Source organism: Oncorhynchus mykiss, chromosome 5, assembly GCF_057628025.1.
Source record: "Oncorhynchus mykiss isolate SJ-2025 chromosome 5, ASM5762802v1, whole genome shotgun sequence".
Lineage (NCBI taxonomy): Eukaryota > Metazoa > Chordata > Actinopteri > Salmoniformes > Salmonidae > Oncorhynchus > Oncorhynchus mykiss.
Window position 1 is genome coordinate 24,003,509 of NC_143026.1, and position 15,566 is coordinate 24,019,074.

The window sequence follows — 15,566 nt, forward strand, 5'->3', positions numbered from 1 at the left end:
GCTACAGCTCATATCAACTAGAATGGACCCGTGTGATTGAATGGGTGGGACAGCACCAATCAGCACTACATGCAGCGAGAAAACCTTCACTGAAGCAGAGTGTTCAGAGAATTCGCAGGGCTCTACGTAAACAGCTTTGACCCACCCACCGATGAGAAGTACGAGACTGGTAACAAAGTATAGTACAAACGAGTTGACTCTCAAGAGTGGAAAGGACCGGGAGAAGTCATTGGCCAAGATGGTGTGGTGATATTTGTGAGGTACGGAGGCACCATTGTCAGGGTGCATCACTCAAGATTGCGGAAAGTAAATGATCAACAAGATGGAGGGGCTGTTGCTAAGAATCAACCTCTTAATTAAAATGACAAAAAAGACAAATTAACAGACACAAACCTACCAGGTGTCGCATCCAATGATATGGACACTGAAACACAGGAAAAACAAATGAGGAAAACATTCAATAAGAGCCACATGTTAATCAATCAAATCAAATGTATTTATAAAGCCCTTCGTACATCAGCTGATATCTCAAAGTGCTGTACAGAAACCCAGCCTAAAACCCAAAACAGCAAGCAATGCAGGTGTAGAAGCACAGTGGCTAGGAAAAACTCCCTAGAAAGGCCAAAACCTAGGAAAAAACCTAGAGAGGAACCAGGCTATGAGGGGTGGCCAGTCCTCTTCTGGCTGTGCCGGGTGGAGATTATAACAGAACATGGCCAAGATGTTCAAATGTTCATAGATGACCAGCAGTGTCAAATAATAATAATCACAGTCAGCACCTCAGGAGTTAATGTCAGTTGGCTTTTCATAGACAACGTTGGAACAACAATCTGAAAACTGGACAAACTGTTAAATACATGGACAGAGAAAGTGGTATTCCACATACAGCAACAGTCGAGCAGGAAAAGCCAAAGGAAAACACCAGAACTGGTACAACTTGCAGTACTCTGAACCAGCTACACTTTCTAGTACAACAGGGCCAGCTGACCTGTCACTTGTAGATAATCTCAGAATTGAACCAATGGAAAATCAAGAAAAACAGAATGACATTCAAAATGATATACTTGAAACAAAGGACGTGTCATTGGACTCAGCTAAGCTAGATGAGCTCAGTAATTGGAGGAAAAATTGAGTGTTTGAGGAAGTCAAAGACATTGGACAAAAATGTGTCTCAACAAGGTGGGTGTGTACCCTTAAAGAATCCTTAACTGGAATAGTGCCAAAAGCACGTCTTGTGGCTAGAGGTTTTGAGGAGCTGGCTGCTAAAGAACTCCCAAAAGACTCACCGACATGCGCCTCAGAGTCACTCAGATTGCTGCTGACAGTGATCTGCCAGAAAAAAATGGAAACTTCATTCCATAAATATCAAATCTGCATTTTTGCAGGGAACAGAGATGTCCCTTCATTCACATCTGACATACGCCTGAAGGTAAGAGCGAAGGAACACTGTGGAAACTAAAGTGTGTGTATGGCCTGGCAGATGCATTGCTATACTGGTACAAAAAAAGTAAAGGCAGCAATGCTGAGTACAGGTCTTCTATTGGCTTGATCAAGACTGCAATGTGACTGGAGTACTTGCCTGTCATGTTGATGACTTCATCTGGGGTGGCTCACAGGCCTTTGCTACAACTGTGATTTCACACCTCAAAGCTGTTTTCCAGGTCAGCCATGAGGAGCACGATAAACTCTATGCCAACATAACAAGAATGATTACAGTTGATGGAAAAATACTGATTTAACAGGAGAACTATATCAATAATCTTCAACCTATCCACATGCATAATTCAAGAGCCATACAAAGGAATTCCCCTCTCTGTGGAGTTGAAGCTGATGAATTGAGGTCAAAGATGGGTCAAATTCTATGGGTTGCTAGACAGAGTAGACCTGATGTAATGTTTGATGGCTTCAACTTGGCATCCAACAGAACATGCCGATGTACAAACCATTCATGAGGCAAACAAATTTGTTGGTAAACTGAAATCACAACAAGTGACTCTAAAGTTTCAGCATGTTGGAAAAGATGACTCTCTGAAACTAGTTGTCTTCAGTGATGCTTTGCTAGGGAACCTTACAGATTGAGGCACACAAGGTGGACATCTAATCGGGTTAATGGGTGAAGGAGGAAGATTCTCACCCATCCGTTGGCAGTCAAAAAGGATCAGAAGGGTTGTCCGAAGCACACTGGCTGGAGAAACACTTACTCTTGCGGGTGGAATTGACAATGCGATCTTTCTTGCAACTCTGTTCTCAGAGCTCACCACTGGTGAGACTAAACAGCACATTCTACCTGTAGTTTGTGTCACTGACAACTACTCCTTAGTTGATGCTGTGAAGTCAACCAAGTCTGTCACAGAGAAAAGACTTCGTCTTGAGATTAGCAGCATCAAGGAACTTATTCAAGCACAGAGAATCCAGCGGATTCTGTGGTCGACCACAAAGGAACAGCTTGCTGACTGTCTGACTAAAAAAGGAGCATCCGCTCTTGTGCTCCTAAAGGCTCTCAGTAATGGAAAGTTAATTATGTTGTTGATGTTTTATTGGTCTTTAAAGAAAAGTGGGAGATTGTTAAGTTCATGTTTTAAGTATCCCTATATTTCTGTTGTTACGGGGCTATCACTCTGTTATTAGTGCGCCTGCGTAGGGGTCTCGCTGTTGATGGACCTGGCCTGAGTGCAATGGCAACCATGTAGTGTGCTAATACGTTTTAGTAAACTTTGTTAAACTGGAACCTTGTCATTGTCATTTCGAGTTCACACACACACACACACACACACACACACACAGAGTAATGTGTTGTACAGGACTCTGCATCGCTGATCCAGCTTCTAATCTTTTCCACAGATGCCCTGATCCTTCTGGAATTATGTCCTATTACTCATCAGAGAGAAGGAGAGAGAATGAATAGATCAAATGAAAGTAAGAAGTCCTTATCAAGTAGGTCACAGATTTGAAAGAGAGGGAGAGAGAAGGGCATGAGAGAGGAGGAGGGAGAGCGTTGTGGATAGATCAGCATAGAGAATAGAGAGCAGGATAGAGAGGAGGAGAGGCAAGATAAGATATGAGGCAGGAGGAGTGTAGGAGTGGGAGGACCTAATTCCAGACAGAGCAGGGATTCCTCAGTGACTTTCTGAGCCAATCTCCTAGGGAGGGGTTTGCTTATGCAGTGGTCATGGTGTGTGAGGTTGCAGGTGGTGTGAAGGTGAAAAAAAGGCACTCTGAACACAGCAGAACAAATAGTGGACCTGTGAGCATGGGGGGGCTGATATTTTAGCCGATATTCAATATCATTAAATTTGAACATTTTGATTACAACATTTCCCAGAGACAGCCGTGTATGCATCCATTTTAAAATCAAACAATACATTTGACTAAATAACAACATAATGGTAATGATTTTATTTGAATGGTAAATCTCTTGATAAACTGGATACATTTTTGATGGCATAGGCCTACTCACAAGGTGAATGCATATTCAATAGGAGTGTGCATGCATTGAGGTATTGTTTTGGCTGATCAGTGGAGTTTGTCATCTATAGCACCATAATCTGTTGACCTTCCATTTGGGACTTATATAAGTCTACTGATCAACAACGTTTGCATAGAAGCATCACTCCAGCATGTCACACCCGTATGGAAGGACATCATATAGGCACTGCTGTTTAGTTTTTTTAGCTGTCAGGACTCATCTCTAAACAACTCAGCTTCTAGGATGAAATTTGTAACAACTCAATTGACTAGTTCAGCTATCTGTCAAGAAATGGGCAGGTTGTAACTTGATCCTACTGCTACGATTGGATAGAGCAAGGCTGTAAATCTGCTCCCTTTCACTTCTCTTCACATCTCTCTCCATCGCTCATATCACGTGCTGCTGTTTACTGCTACTACGATAACTAGCTCAATGGCAATGACATTTGCTAACAAGCCATACATTTCCAGATTAGAGCGTGGTTCAGTTTTGCTTGCCTCGAAGCGAGCATAGAAGGCATTTAGCTTGGTCTGGTAGGCTCGTGTCACTGGGAAGCTCGCGGCTGGCTTTCCCTTTGTAATCCACGATAGTTTGCAAGCCCTGCCACATTGGACATTGTAGTAGGATTTGAGCTTTAGTCCTGTGTTGATGATTTGCCTGTTTGATGGTTAGTCTGAGGGCATAGCCGGATTTCTTATAAGCATCCGGATTAGTGTTCCGCTCCTTGAAAGCGGCAGCTTTAGCTCAGTGCGGATGTTGCACAATAAAACACAAAATTGCAGAATTGATCATGAACCCGTATAATGGCCGCTATCTAATCCAGCTCCATTCTATCCTCCATTTCTCCCCTCTCCCTGTTTGTCTGTGTAGAATGATAACAAACACACCACTGCTTTGATCCTGTGGGTTGATTTTTGTATTTTATCAACCAACCAGATAAGAAACTGCTTTATATTCAATAGCAGCTCTGTGATTGGTGGATAGTGGCCGTATTGAACAATCATTGTCAGAATGAGAGCAGCAGATTGGCTGAGGGCGACAGTAGTGATGAAAGCCCCGGTGGAGGCAGGGAAAGGGTTACTCCCGGCCATTGAAAGATAGTAACCTCTGGCTGGTGGATGCAGGGCCAGGCAGCAGCCATGTGAATAGGCTGCCCTCTGGTTGTGAGGAATAGAAGCACATGTTTTCATCTTAATTGAAAATACCTAACTATGCTACATGCTCTCTTCCACATTAACCCTTAACTCCTGTAATACTAGGCCCCACAGAGTATCTGTCATATTTTCTGAGTGCTATTTCACACAGGGTGAATCACCATGTCAAATAATGTAATCTCCAGAGAGAGCTTCCCTCTTTTCCCACCAGTCTCTCCCTCCCAATCTCTCTCCCTTTTCCTCCTTCCTTTTCTCTCTTCCCCCTTCCCCTCTATTTTAAGTTTATGGGTAATGTAAGTCAGAGAGCTGTAAAGGGAGAGGCCAGAGGGCTTCCATCCATCCTCACTTTTTTACAGGAAGTCATCCTGTGACAGCGCTCTGTGGTTGTCATGATCCCTGTTGCCATGGTCACACTACATTGCTGCCATAGAAATGGAAAGAATAGAATGTGCTTGGAAGTGCTAACTCTGGAAATTTGACTGGTAAACTCATGGGTACACTAGCAATAGCTGCCTGGTATAGTCCCTGACTTAAAATGAATTACTCTCTGTTTATGAGATACAGAGTAAGATGAGTTGTTTTGCTTCATATCTAATTGCTTTTTTGTTTTCATGGCAGGCTGAAGGAGAGTACGGCAATGTTACAGATGCAGCTCTATGTCATGGTCAGAAACTCTTCCTTTCCAGAACCTGACCATTATAGTCTTTTCATACAAGTTGAATCGGGACTTCACTTCCCAGTCACTCCATATTTGCTCATGTGCATTTAAGTTGTGGCATTCAAGAAACTGGCGTAGGGGGTTTGGTGAGAAAAAGCATATTTCCTATTTTTGGTGATTTGGAAGGGCTATGTAGGAGTAGACATCTACAGCAGTGATCCACTGAGTTTGGAGCAGTAGGTTTTCAGCCACGTACTCTCCTTCCCCAACAAAGCTCAGCCTGACCCAAAGTTGGTGAGGTTGGGCTCAAGATTGGGAACCATGATGGAAAACTTGCTCAGTTGTGATAAGATAGGGGGACCACAGCACCTAGACCGCATTCTGACATTGTGTGTTACTAGGTTACCACATTTGGCTCACAGCAAAAACGTGACCCTTTTCAAAAACTATTTTCTTCTCGGCTTGTTTTTGTCAATTACAAAGCTATATTTAAGAAAATAACTGTCTAAAGATTACTTTTCAGCATTGCTTGCTCCCTGGTGTTCTCACTACTTAGAAAAACATCATATTGTAGTGCTTCCCTCATGCCACTTTTCATGACTGTGCTAGCAGTCACTTGATTGACTGCTAGCTAGCAACCAACCGGATCATTAAGCTAGCCAAGACCAACAAAACAAACAAACAGACTAGACTATAAAGCTACAAGTAGTGAGTAGAGTTACAGACTATACAGATACAAGTAGTGAGTAGAGTTACAAACAGACTATACAGCTTCAAGTAGTGAGTCGCGTTACAGACTATACAGATACAAGTAGTGAGTAGAGTTAAACAGACTATACAGCTTCAAGTAGTGAGTAGAGTTTCAAACAGACTATAAAGCTACAAGTAGTGAGTAGAGTTACAGACTATACAGATACAAGTAGTGAGTAGAGTTACAAACAGACTATACAGCTTCAAGTAGTGAGTCGCGTTACAGACTATACAGATACAAGTAGTGAGTAGAGTTAAACAGACTATACAGCTTCAAGTAGTGAGTAGAGTTACAAACAGACTATACAGCTACAAGTAGTCAGTAGAGTTATAAACTGACTATACAGCTTCAAGTAGTGAGTAGTGTTACAAACAGACTATACAGCTACAAGTAGTGAGTAGAGTTAGACTATACAGCTACAAGTAGTGAGTAGAGTTACAAACAGACTATAACGCTACAAGTAGTGAGTAGAGTTTCAAACAGACTATACAGCTACAAGTAGTGAGTAGAGTTAGACTATACAGCTACAAGTAGTGAGTAGAGTTACAAACAGACTATAGAGCTACAAGTAGTGAGTAGAGTTACAAACCGACTATAACGCTACAAGTAGTGAGTAGAGTTACAAACAGACTATAACGCTACAAGTAGTGAGTAGAGTTAGACTATACAGCTACAAGTAGTGAGTAGAGTTAGACTATACAGCTACAAGTAGTGAGTAGAGTTAGACTATACAGCTACAAGTAGTGAGTAGAGTTACAAACAGACTATACAGCTACAAGTAGTGAGTAGAGTTACAAACAGACTATACAGCTACAAGTAGTGAGTAGAGTTAGACTATACAGCTACAAGTAGTGAGTAGAGTTACAAACAGACTATAGAGCTACAAGTAGTGAGTAGAGTTACAAACAGACTATAACGCTACAAGTAGTGAGTAGAGGTGCAAACAGACTATACAGCTTCAAGTAGTGAGTAGAGTTAGACTATACAGCTTCAAGTAGTGAGTAGAGTTTCAAACCGACTATACAGCTACAAGTAGTTAGTAAAGTTACAGACTATACAGCTACAAGTAGTGAGTAGAGTTACAGACTATACAGCTACAAGTAGTTAGTAGAGTTACAGACTATACAGCTACAAGTAGTTAGTAGAGTTACAAACAGACTATACAGCTACAAGTAGTGAGTAGAGTTACAGACTATACAGCTACAAGTAGTGAGTAGAGTTACAAACAGACTATAACGCTACAAGTAGTGAGTAGAGGTGCAAACAGACTATACAGCTTCAAGTAGTGAGTAGAGTTACAAACAGACTATAACGCTACAAGTAGTGAGTAGAGGTGCAAACAGACTATACAGTTACAAGTAGTGAGTAGAGTTACAAACAGACTATAGAGATACAAGTAGTGAGTAGAGTTACAAACAGACTATACAGTTACAAGTAGTGAGTAGAGTTACAAACAGACTATAGAGATACAAGTAGTGAGTAGAGTTACAAACAGACTATAACGCTACAAGTAGTGAGTAGAGTTACAGACTATAAAGCTACAAGTAGTGAGTAGAGTTACAGACTATAAAGCTACAAGTAGTGAGTAGAGTTACAGACTATAAAGCTACAAGTAGTGAGTAGAGTTAGACTATACAGCTACAAGTAGTGAGTAGAGTTAGACTATACAGCTACAAGTAGTGAGTAGAGTTACAAACAGACTATACAGCTACAAGTAGTGAGTAGAGTTACAAACAGACTATACAGCTACAAGTAGTGAGTAGAGTTAGACTATACAGCTACAAGTAGTGAGTAGAGTTACAAACAGACTATAGAGCTACAAGTAGTGAGTAGAGTTACAAACAGACTATAACGCTACAAGTAGTGAGTAGAGGTGCAAACAGACTATACAGCTTCAAGTAGTGAGTAGAGTTAGACTATACAGCTTCAAGTAGTGAGTAGAGTTTCAAACCGACTATACAGCTACAAGTAGTTAGTAAAGTTACAGACTATACAGCTACAAGTAGTGAGTAGAGTTACAGACTATACAGCTACAAGTAGTTAGTAGAGTTACAGACTATACAGCTACAAGTAGTTAGTAGAGTTACAAACAGACTATACAGCTACAAGTAGTGAGTAGAGTTACAGACTATACAGCTACAAGTAGTGAGTAGAGTTACAAACAGACTATAACGCTACAAGTAGTGAGTAGAGGTGCAAACAGACTATACAGCTTCAAGTAGTGAGTAGAGTTACAAACAGACTATAACGCTACAAGTAGTGAGTAGAGGTGCAAACAGACTATACAGTTACAAGTAGTGAGTAGAGTTACAAACAGACTATAGAGATACAAGTAGTGAGTAGAGTTACAAACAGACTATACAGTTACAAGTAGTGAGTAGAGTTACAAACAGACTATAGAGATACAAGTAGTGAGTAGAGTTACAAACAGACTATAACGCTACAAGTAGTGAGTAGAGTTACAGACTATAAAGCTACAAGTAGTGAGTAGAGTTACAGACTATAAAGCTACAAGTAGTGAGTAGAGTTAGACTATACAGCTACAAGTAGTGAGTAGAGTTAGACTATACAGCTACAAGTAGTGAGTAGAGTTACAAACAGACTATACAGCTTCAAGTAGTGAGTAGAGTTACAGACTATACAGCTACAAGTAGTGAGTAGAGTTTCAAACAGACTATACAGCTACAAGTAGTTAGTAGAGTTACAGACTATACAGCTACAAGTAGTGAGTAGAGTTAGACTATACAGCTACAAGTAGTTAGTAGAGTTACAGACTATACAGCTACAAGTAGTTAGTAGAGTTACAGACTATACAGCTACAAGTAGTGAGTAGAGTTACAGACTATACAGCTACAAGTAGTGAGTAGAGTTTCAAACAGACTATACAGCTACAAGTAGTGAGTAGAGTTTCAAACAGACTATACAGGTACAAGTAGTTAGTAGAGTTACAGACTATACAGCTACAAGTAGTGAGTAGAGTTTCAAACAGACTATACAGCTACAAGTAGTGAGTAGAGTTAGACTATACAGCTACAAGTAATGAGTAGTGTTACAAACAGACTATACTAAACAAGTTAAATGTCTTGCCAGAGAAGTTGTAAAAAATAGCGGCTGCGACTCTATTTTGCCAGATGCCAGATCACTGACCGGATGTGACAATTATGGTTGTGATAAAAGCCTATGCAATGTATTTGTGTAATGTTAGTTGAGTTGAATCAACAAATCACAGCACAGGTTGAAGGCTACACTTCCTGCTTTTACTTCCTGGCCTGGGTACACTCAAAATGACTGCAAGTCCATGCATTATGCCATCATTGACTTGAAAGGAGACACTCTTCCCTTTCATTCTATTTCTACGGTTACTGCACTTTCAGGGTCATAGAAATAACTCTGTGACAGAGAGAAAATAAGTAGGGATGGAGAGTATTTGCATTAATCTCATACTCTGTCCTAGTGTGACTAGTAGAGGTGAAGGTGCTTGTTGATCAGTAGGTTTTCTAGTTGAGGTTTAGTAACTGAATATACTGACTGTGTGATAGCAAGTTGAGATCTGTTACATTTGGTGGTAGATATATTGATGTGATGTGGTGATTGTATGTCACCCCTTAATAGACTTGATATTTTGCTGATGTGTTGTTGTGTAAAGTTAATGAAACATCTGTTTTCGATATATACTTTCATATCTGTTAATGTCTTTCTCTCGCGCCATGTGTCTAGGCTGAGTCTGGGTATGGTTCAGAGTCCAGTCTGAGAAGACATGGCTCTATGGTGTCTCTCACGTCTGCTACCAGCGGCTACTCCACCACATCCACCTCCTCCTTCAAGGTGAGTCTTGACTTAACACACACACTACTTTCAGCTGACATTAAGCCAGTGCAATTATCAAACGCCTGCTCGTTTTTCTGACCTGATAAAGCTGGTGCTTTTCTGTTGTGCCAGGATTGGTTATTTACCTGTCTTACTGTATATGAGCTCGCTTGCGTTGAGGTGGGAGTGGGAGTGGGGGCAATATCTGAGGTGTGTCCTTAGAAATGTGTGCCAAAGTGCCAATTTAAGGCAGCGCTGGTGGGGATATTTAAGATGATCCAAAAGCTGGTCTTTGCGGTAACGAGGCATGGATTTTCACAGTCTGTCCAACTGTGAAGCACCGTGCCCAAATACACATGGAAAAAGAGATGTGCTTTTTGTGCCTGTAAACCTTGTGTATATAGAAACATAAAACCGTTATGTTTTCCCCATTTCGTTTCATTTGATTAAAAATAAAGCCTCCCCTCAATGAAGGCTGGTCATTTATTGATTTGTTCCTCCCAATGCATTCGCCAAGTAGTCAAGACTATTATGAAGAGTTTGGCTCGTAAGACCGCCTTGAAATAAATCTTAATCACCAAAACTTTATTAGAATATCAAGCTTGGGAGTATCCCCTTTTTATTTATGTAGGCTATTCTACTTTATTTTCGCCAGCTCCCGTTATTATTTTGGATGTGTGTAAACCCCTCCATGTAGGCTATATGCTTATCAGGGGACGAGAGATGATGTGATTTGGTGACATTTAGAAAATGTTTAGTTATTGCTTGTTTTCTGTTTTGTTTGATTAAAAAACAAGCCCTTACAGGCTACCCTTACCCTACTAAAATGAAATCTGGTTCAACCGCAATGAGTCTGGTGTCTTATCCTGGCCGTACATTAGCCAAGGAGCCTGTCCATGAAAGGTTTCTAAATGGTCTACTCCTGAGGCTTTTCCATTACTCACAATTCACACAGGCCTACCTGCAGTGCAGAGGCTACTCCATTCGACCTGTGTCCATTTCCCAAGAGCGCCTCTTGTTCAGTTACCAAACTCCTCCAAACATATTCAAATAATTCAGTCCTATAATGCCATATCAACGGTAGGCCTAGGCTATATCTTGCTTGTTTAGGACGTGCCTCACATACAATACGATTTACAGGAGCAATGTATGTTTTATCTGAGGAGTGCGATGCGTAAAGCCCTATACTCATTGACGCCAATTACAACGTTGTCTAGTGTCAACACAACACTATATTGAGCAAACACTGGATTCTTTTTGACTGTTTGTTGCTATTACTCATTACTAGCCTATGTTATTTAATCAACTGTATCAATCCACGAAGAGAATATTCTGTGCCCTCATCCGAATTGGAGTTGATGACATCGCAGAGACAGTCAATAACTAGTCAATACAGAACTTAAGACGAAACGTGTATTAAGCCATGAAACGTGTCGATTGGTCAGTGAGTGGCCAAGCCCTCGTCACAACTATACATCAAAACCTGTCCCTTTCACGCTACGGCCAGCTATTGCGCTCATAATTAAAAAATATTTCTGACACAGCCCCAGACCTACCATTGCGTTAAGTTCGTTAAAATAGAGCCCAGGGTGTTTGCTGACCATGCGTTCCCGTTTGGTTCTGAAGGGCCACAGCCTGAGGGAGAAGCTGGCAGAGATGGAGACGTTCAGAGACATCCTGTGCAGACAGGTCGACACGTTGCAGAAATACTTTGACGGCTGTGCCGATGCCGTCTCCAAGGACGAGCTGCAGAGAGACACAAGTAAGACCATCAATGGATCAATCAATCAGATGCATTTGTCAATCAAGTCTTCAGTGCTAACTAGACAGCCACCCAGGTCTAGTATTAGGAGGTCAAGTGGGAAGAAAAATCACATGCAGTTGATCTGTGAGACCAAAACCAATGGGTTCCTACTTATTGCCACAAACTGTTGGACACAAAATATTACCTAACTCAAAGAACAATGGAATACCACAAAAATAAGAAATGCCAAATGTGAGGATCACGAAAATATTTGGCTTTGGGGAAACATTTGCAGAATCTTTAGAGGAATGTGTTCTGTCAGCCCCATTATTGAGATGCAGGTTTTCCAGTCTCTTTTCTCTCTCGCTCTGTTTCTCTCCCCCGGTCTCTCCCTCCCGCTCTCTCCCTCCCGCTCTCTCCCTCCCGCTCTCTCCCTCCCGCTCTCTCCCTCCCGCTCTCTCCCTCCCGCTCTCTCCTTCTCTCGCTCCCCTTCTCTCCCTCCCACTTTCTCTGCCTTCCTCTACCCCCTCTCTCTCTCCCTCCCGCTCTCTCCTTCTCTCGCTCCCCTTCTCTCCCTCCCACTTTCTCTGCCTTCCTCTACCCCCTCTCTCTCTCCCTCCCGTTCTCTCGTTCTCTCGTTCCCCTTCTCTCCCTCCCACTTTCTCTGCCTTCCTCTAACCCCCCCGCTCTCTCCTTCTCTCGCTCCCCTTCTCTCGCTCCCCTTCTCTCCCTCCCACTTTCTCTGCCATCCTCTAACCCCCCCCATCTCTCTCTCCCCTCTCTTTCTCTTGCTCTCTCTCCCTCTTTCCATCCATCGCTCTATCTTTGGGCTGCCTGAACATTTGCTCGTGGTAGAGTTTGTGCATTGTCACCGTGCCAAGCGACAGCTGTCAATGACCACAGAAAATCAAACAGTTTCTTTGTCACCCATCAAGTCCCTCCCTCTATCCCCCCTCTCATCTCTCTCGCTTCCTCCGTCCATCCCTCGCTCCTGCAGAAGAGGCCAGGGCATTGTTGTGGCATTGAGTACAGTAGAGTTCAGTCTGTTTGCCTGCCATGCTCTATGGCTGGGTGCATGCACAAGCAACTCTTGGCACTACCCTACTCTGGCTCTGTTAGTGGCTCTGCAGGGACTTTGTAGGAACTAGTGTACTGTATGACCATGGCTGACTTCTCTTTCGCTGTTGCTCCTCCTCTCTCAAGTTGTGGATGATGATGAGGATGATTTCCCCAACACTCGGTCAGATGGAGAGTTCATCCACAACAACAACGGCAGCAAGGAGAAGCGTAAGTAAAGCAGAATACCCTCTAAAGAAAAGTTACAACATTTCCACTTAGTTCAAACTTTGATCATTTTATTTTTTAGCATTCTGTCTGAAAAAGCAAGTGTAGTTCTTGTTCTCTTATGTAATGGACAGAGAAGGCTTTGGGACTGGATAAACATTTTAAACAGGTTCATTCTGTCTTAAATCAATGTTTCAAACATCCATTTTAACAAATATTCCTCTCCTGCTCAGTATTCCAGTCTCTGAGCCCTAAGGACATCAATGGGATAGATTTTAAGGGCGAAGCCATCACGTTCAAGGCCACCACAGCTGGGATCCTGGCCACCCTGTCCCACTGCATGGACCTGATGGTGAAGAGAGAGGACAGCTGGCAGAAGAGACTGGACAAGGAGCTGGAAAAGAGGAGGAGGATAGAGGAGGGCTACAAGTCTGCTCTCTCTGAGCTCAAGAAGAAGTCTCACTTCAGAGGCCCTGATTACGAGGTGAGAAGACTGTTTCCTGTATGGTTTGTCAGTTCTATGATTGTTTTGAGGCAGGTGAAAATACATCTGTCTCATCCTCTGGTAATCAATTCCATGTTGCTCTCTTCTCTTAATCCTTATTTTCCTCCTCTCTCTTTCTCTGTCTCTCTGTCTCTGTCTCTCTCTGTCTCTCTATCTCTGTCTCTCTCTGTCTCTCTATCTCTGTCTCTCTCTCTCTGTCTCTCTCTCTCTGTCTCTCTCTCTCTGTCTCTTTCTGTCTGTCTCTCTCTGTCTGTCTCTCGGTCTCTGTCTCTCTCTATCCTCTCTCTGTCTCTCTCTATCCTCTCTCTGTCTCTCTCTATCCTCTCTCTGTCTCTCTCTATCCTCTCTCTGTCTCTCTCTATCCTCTCTCTGTCTCTCTCTATCCTCTCTCTGTCTCTCTCTATCCTCTCTCTGTCTCTCTCTATCCTCTCTCTGTCTCTCTCTGTCTCTCTCTATCCTCTCTCTCTGTCTCTCTCTATTCTCTCTCTCTCTCTCTGTCTCTCTGTCTCTGTCTCTGTCTCTCTCTCTCTGTCTCTCTCTCTCTCTCTCTCTCTCTCTCTCTCTCTCTCTCTCTCTGTCTCTATCTCCTCTCTCACTCTCTCCAGGAGGGGCCTAACAGCCTGATCAATGAGGATGAGTTTTTTGATGCAGTTGAAGCAGCTCTTGACAGACAAGACAAGATAGAGGAACAGGTACCAGAACAAGGGCAAAACCCCTCGGCCTCAATTGGTATAGAATACATCTCATTCTATAATAATAATGATACATCTTCGTATTACATTGATTACATATGTTTGATCCTGGCCCTGTGTGTGTGTCTAGTCTCACACTGAGAAGTGGAGGATACAGAGGTCCAGTCCAGTTCCCCCAGGAGATGTCTACTCCACCATGGGATCACACAGATTTGCCGACAAGGTTATTCACCTCTTTTAGTCCTGAGCACCTTACTTTACCTATCACCATCATTCTCTCCCTTTCATTCGTCCTCTCCCCCTTTTTCTTTGCCTCTCTTTCTCTCTACTCTAATTGTCGTATGTGTGTCTGTCGGTCGGTGTGTGTGTCTGTCTGTGTTTGTTTGTGTGTGTGTGTGTTTGTTTGTATGTGTGTGTGTGTGTGTTTGTTTGTGTGTGTGTCTGTGTTTGTTTTTGTGTGTGTGTGTGTCTGTCTTTGTTTGTGTGTGTGTGTGTGTGTGTGTCTGTCGGTGTGTGTGTGTCTCTGTCTGTCGGTGTGTCGGTGTGTGTCTCTGTCTGTGTGTCGGTGTGTGTCTCTGTCTGTGTGTGTCTCTGTCTGTGTGTGTGTCTGTCTGTGTGTGTGTCTGTCTGTCTGTCGGTGTGTCTGTCTGTGTGTGTGTCTGTCTGTCTGTCGGTGTGTCTGTCTGTCTGTCGGTCTGTCTGTCTGTCGGTCTGTCTGTCTGTCGGTGTGTGTGTCTGTCTGTTGGTGTGTGTCTGTGTGTTTGTTTGTGTGTGTGTGTCTGTCGGTGTGTGTGTGTGTCTGTGTCTTTCTGTCTGTCGGTGTGTGTGTCTCGTATGTGTGTGTGTGTGTGTCTCGTATGTATGTGTGTGTGTGTGTGTCTCGTATGTATGTGTGTGTGTGTGTGTCTCGTGTGTGTGTGTGTGTGTGTCTCGTGTGTGTGTGTGTGTGTGTCTCGTGTGTGTGTGTGTGTGTGTGTGTATGTCTCGTGTGTGTCGGTGTCTCGTGTGTGTCGGTGTCTCGTGTGTGTCGGTGTCTCGTGTGTGTCGGTGTCTCGTGTGTGTCGGTGTCTCGTGTGTGTCGGTGTCTCGTGTGTGTCGGTGTCTCGTGTGTGTCGGTGTCTCGTGTGTGTCGGTGTCTCGTGTGTGTCGGTGTCTCGTGTGTGTCGGTGTCTCGTCTGTGTGTGTCTCGTGTCTGTGTGTGTCTCGTGTCTGTGTGTGTCTGTCTGTCGGTGTGTCTCTCGTGTGTGTGTGTGTGTGTGTCTCGTGTGTGTGTGTCTCGTGTGTGTCTCGTGTGTGTGTGTCTCGTGTGTGTGTGTCTCGTGTGTGTGTGTGTGTCTCTCGTGTGTGTGTGTGTGTCTCTCGTGTGTGTGTGTGTCTCGTGTGTGTGTGTCTCTGTCTGTCTGTCGGTGTGTGTGTCTCGTGAGTGTGTGTCTCGTGAGTGTGTGTCTCGTGAGTGTGTGTCTCGTGAGTGTGTGTCTCGTGAGTGTGTGTCTCGTGTGTGTGTG

At 43.2% G+C, this 15,566-nt stretch overlaps 1 protein-coding gene across 4 annotated transcripts in view; it reads left to right on the plus strand.

The window, feature by feature from the left end:
• LOC110522832 (ceramide transfer protein) overlaps nucleotides 1–15,566 on the plus strand; it is a 62,337-nt gene that overhangs the window by 32,325 nt on the left and 14,446 nt on the right. For all 4 annotated transcript variants that reach the window (XM_036977086.2, XM_090234226.1, XM_090234227.1 and 1 more), the window contains 6 exons: nucleotides 9,747–9,854; nucleotides 11,463–11,598; nucleotides 12,784–12,867; nucleotides 13,098–13,348; nucleotides 13,975–14,061; nucleotides 14,192–14,284. In XM_036977086.2, the coding sequence (XP_036832981.2) occupies nucleotides 9,747–9,854; nucleotides 11,463–11,598; nucleotides 12,784–12,867; nucleotides 13,098–13,348; nucleotides 13,975–14,061; nucleotides 14,192–14,284 (759 nt within the window). The remainder of the gene's footprint in view (nucleotides 1–9,746; nucleotides 9,855–11,462; nucleotides 11,599–12,783; nucleotides 12,868–13,097; nucleotides 13,349–13,974; nucleotides 14,062–14,191; nucleotides 14,285–15,566) is intronic.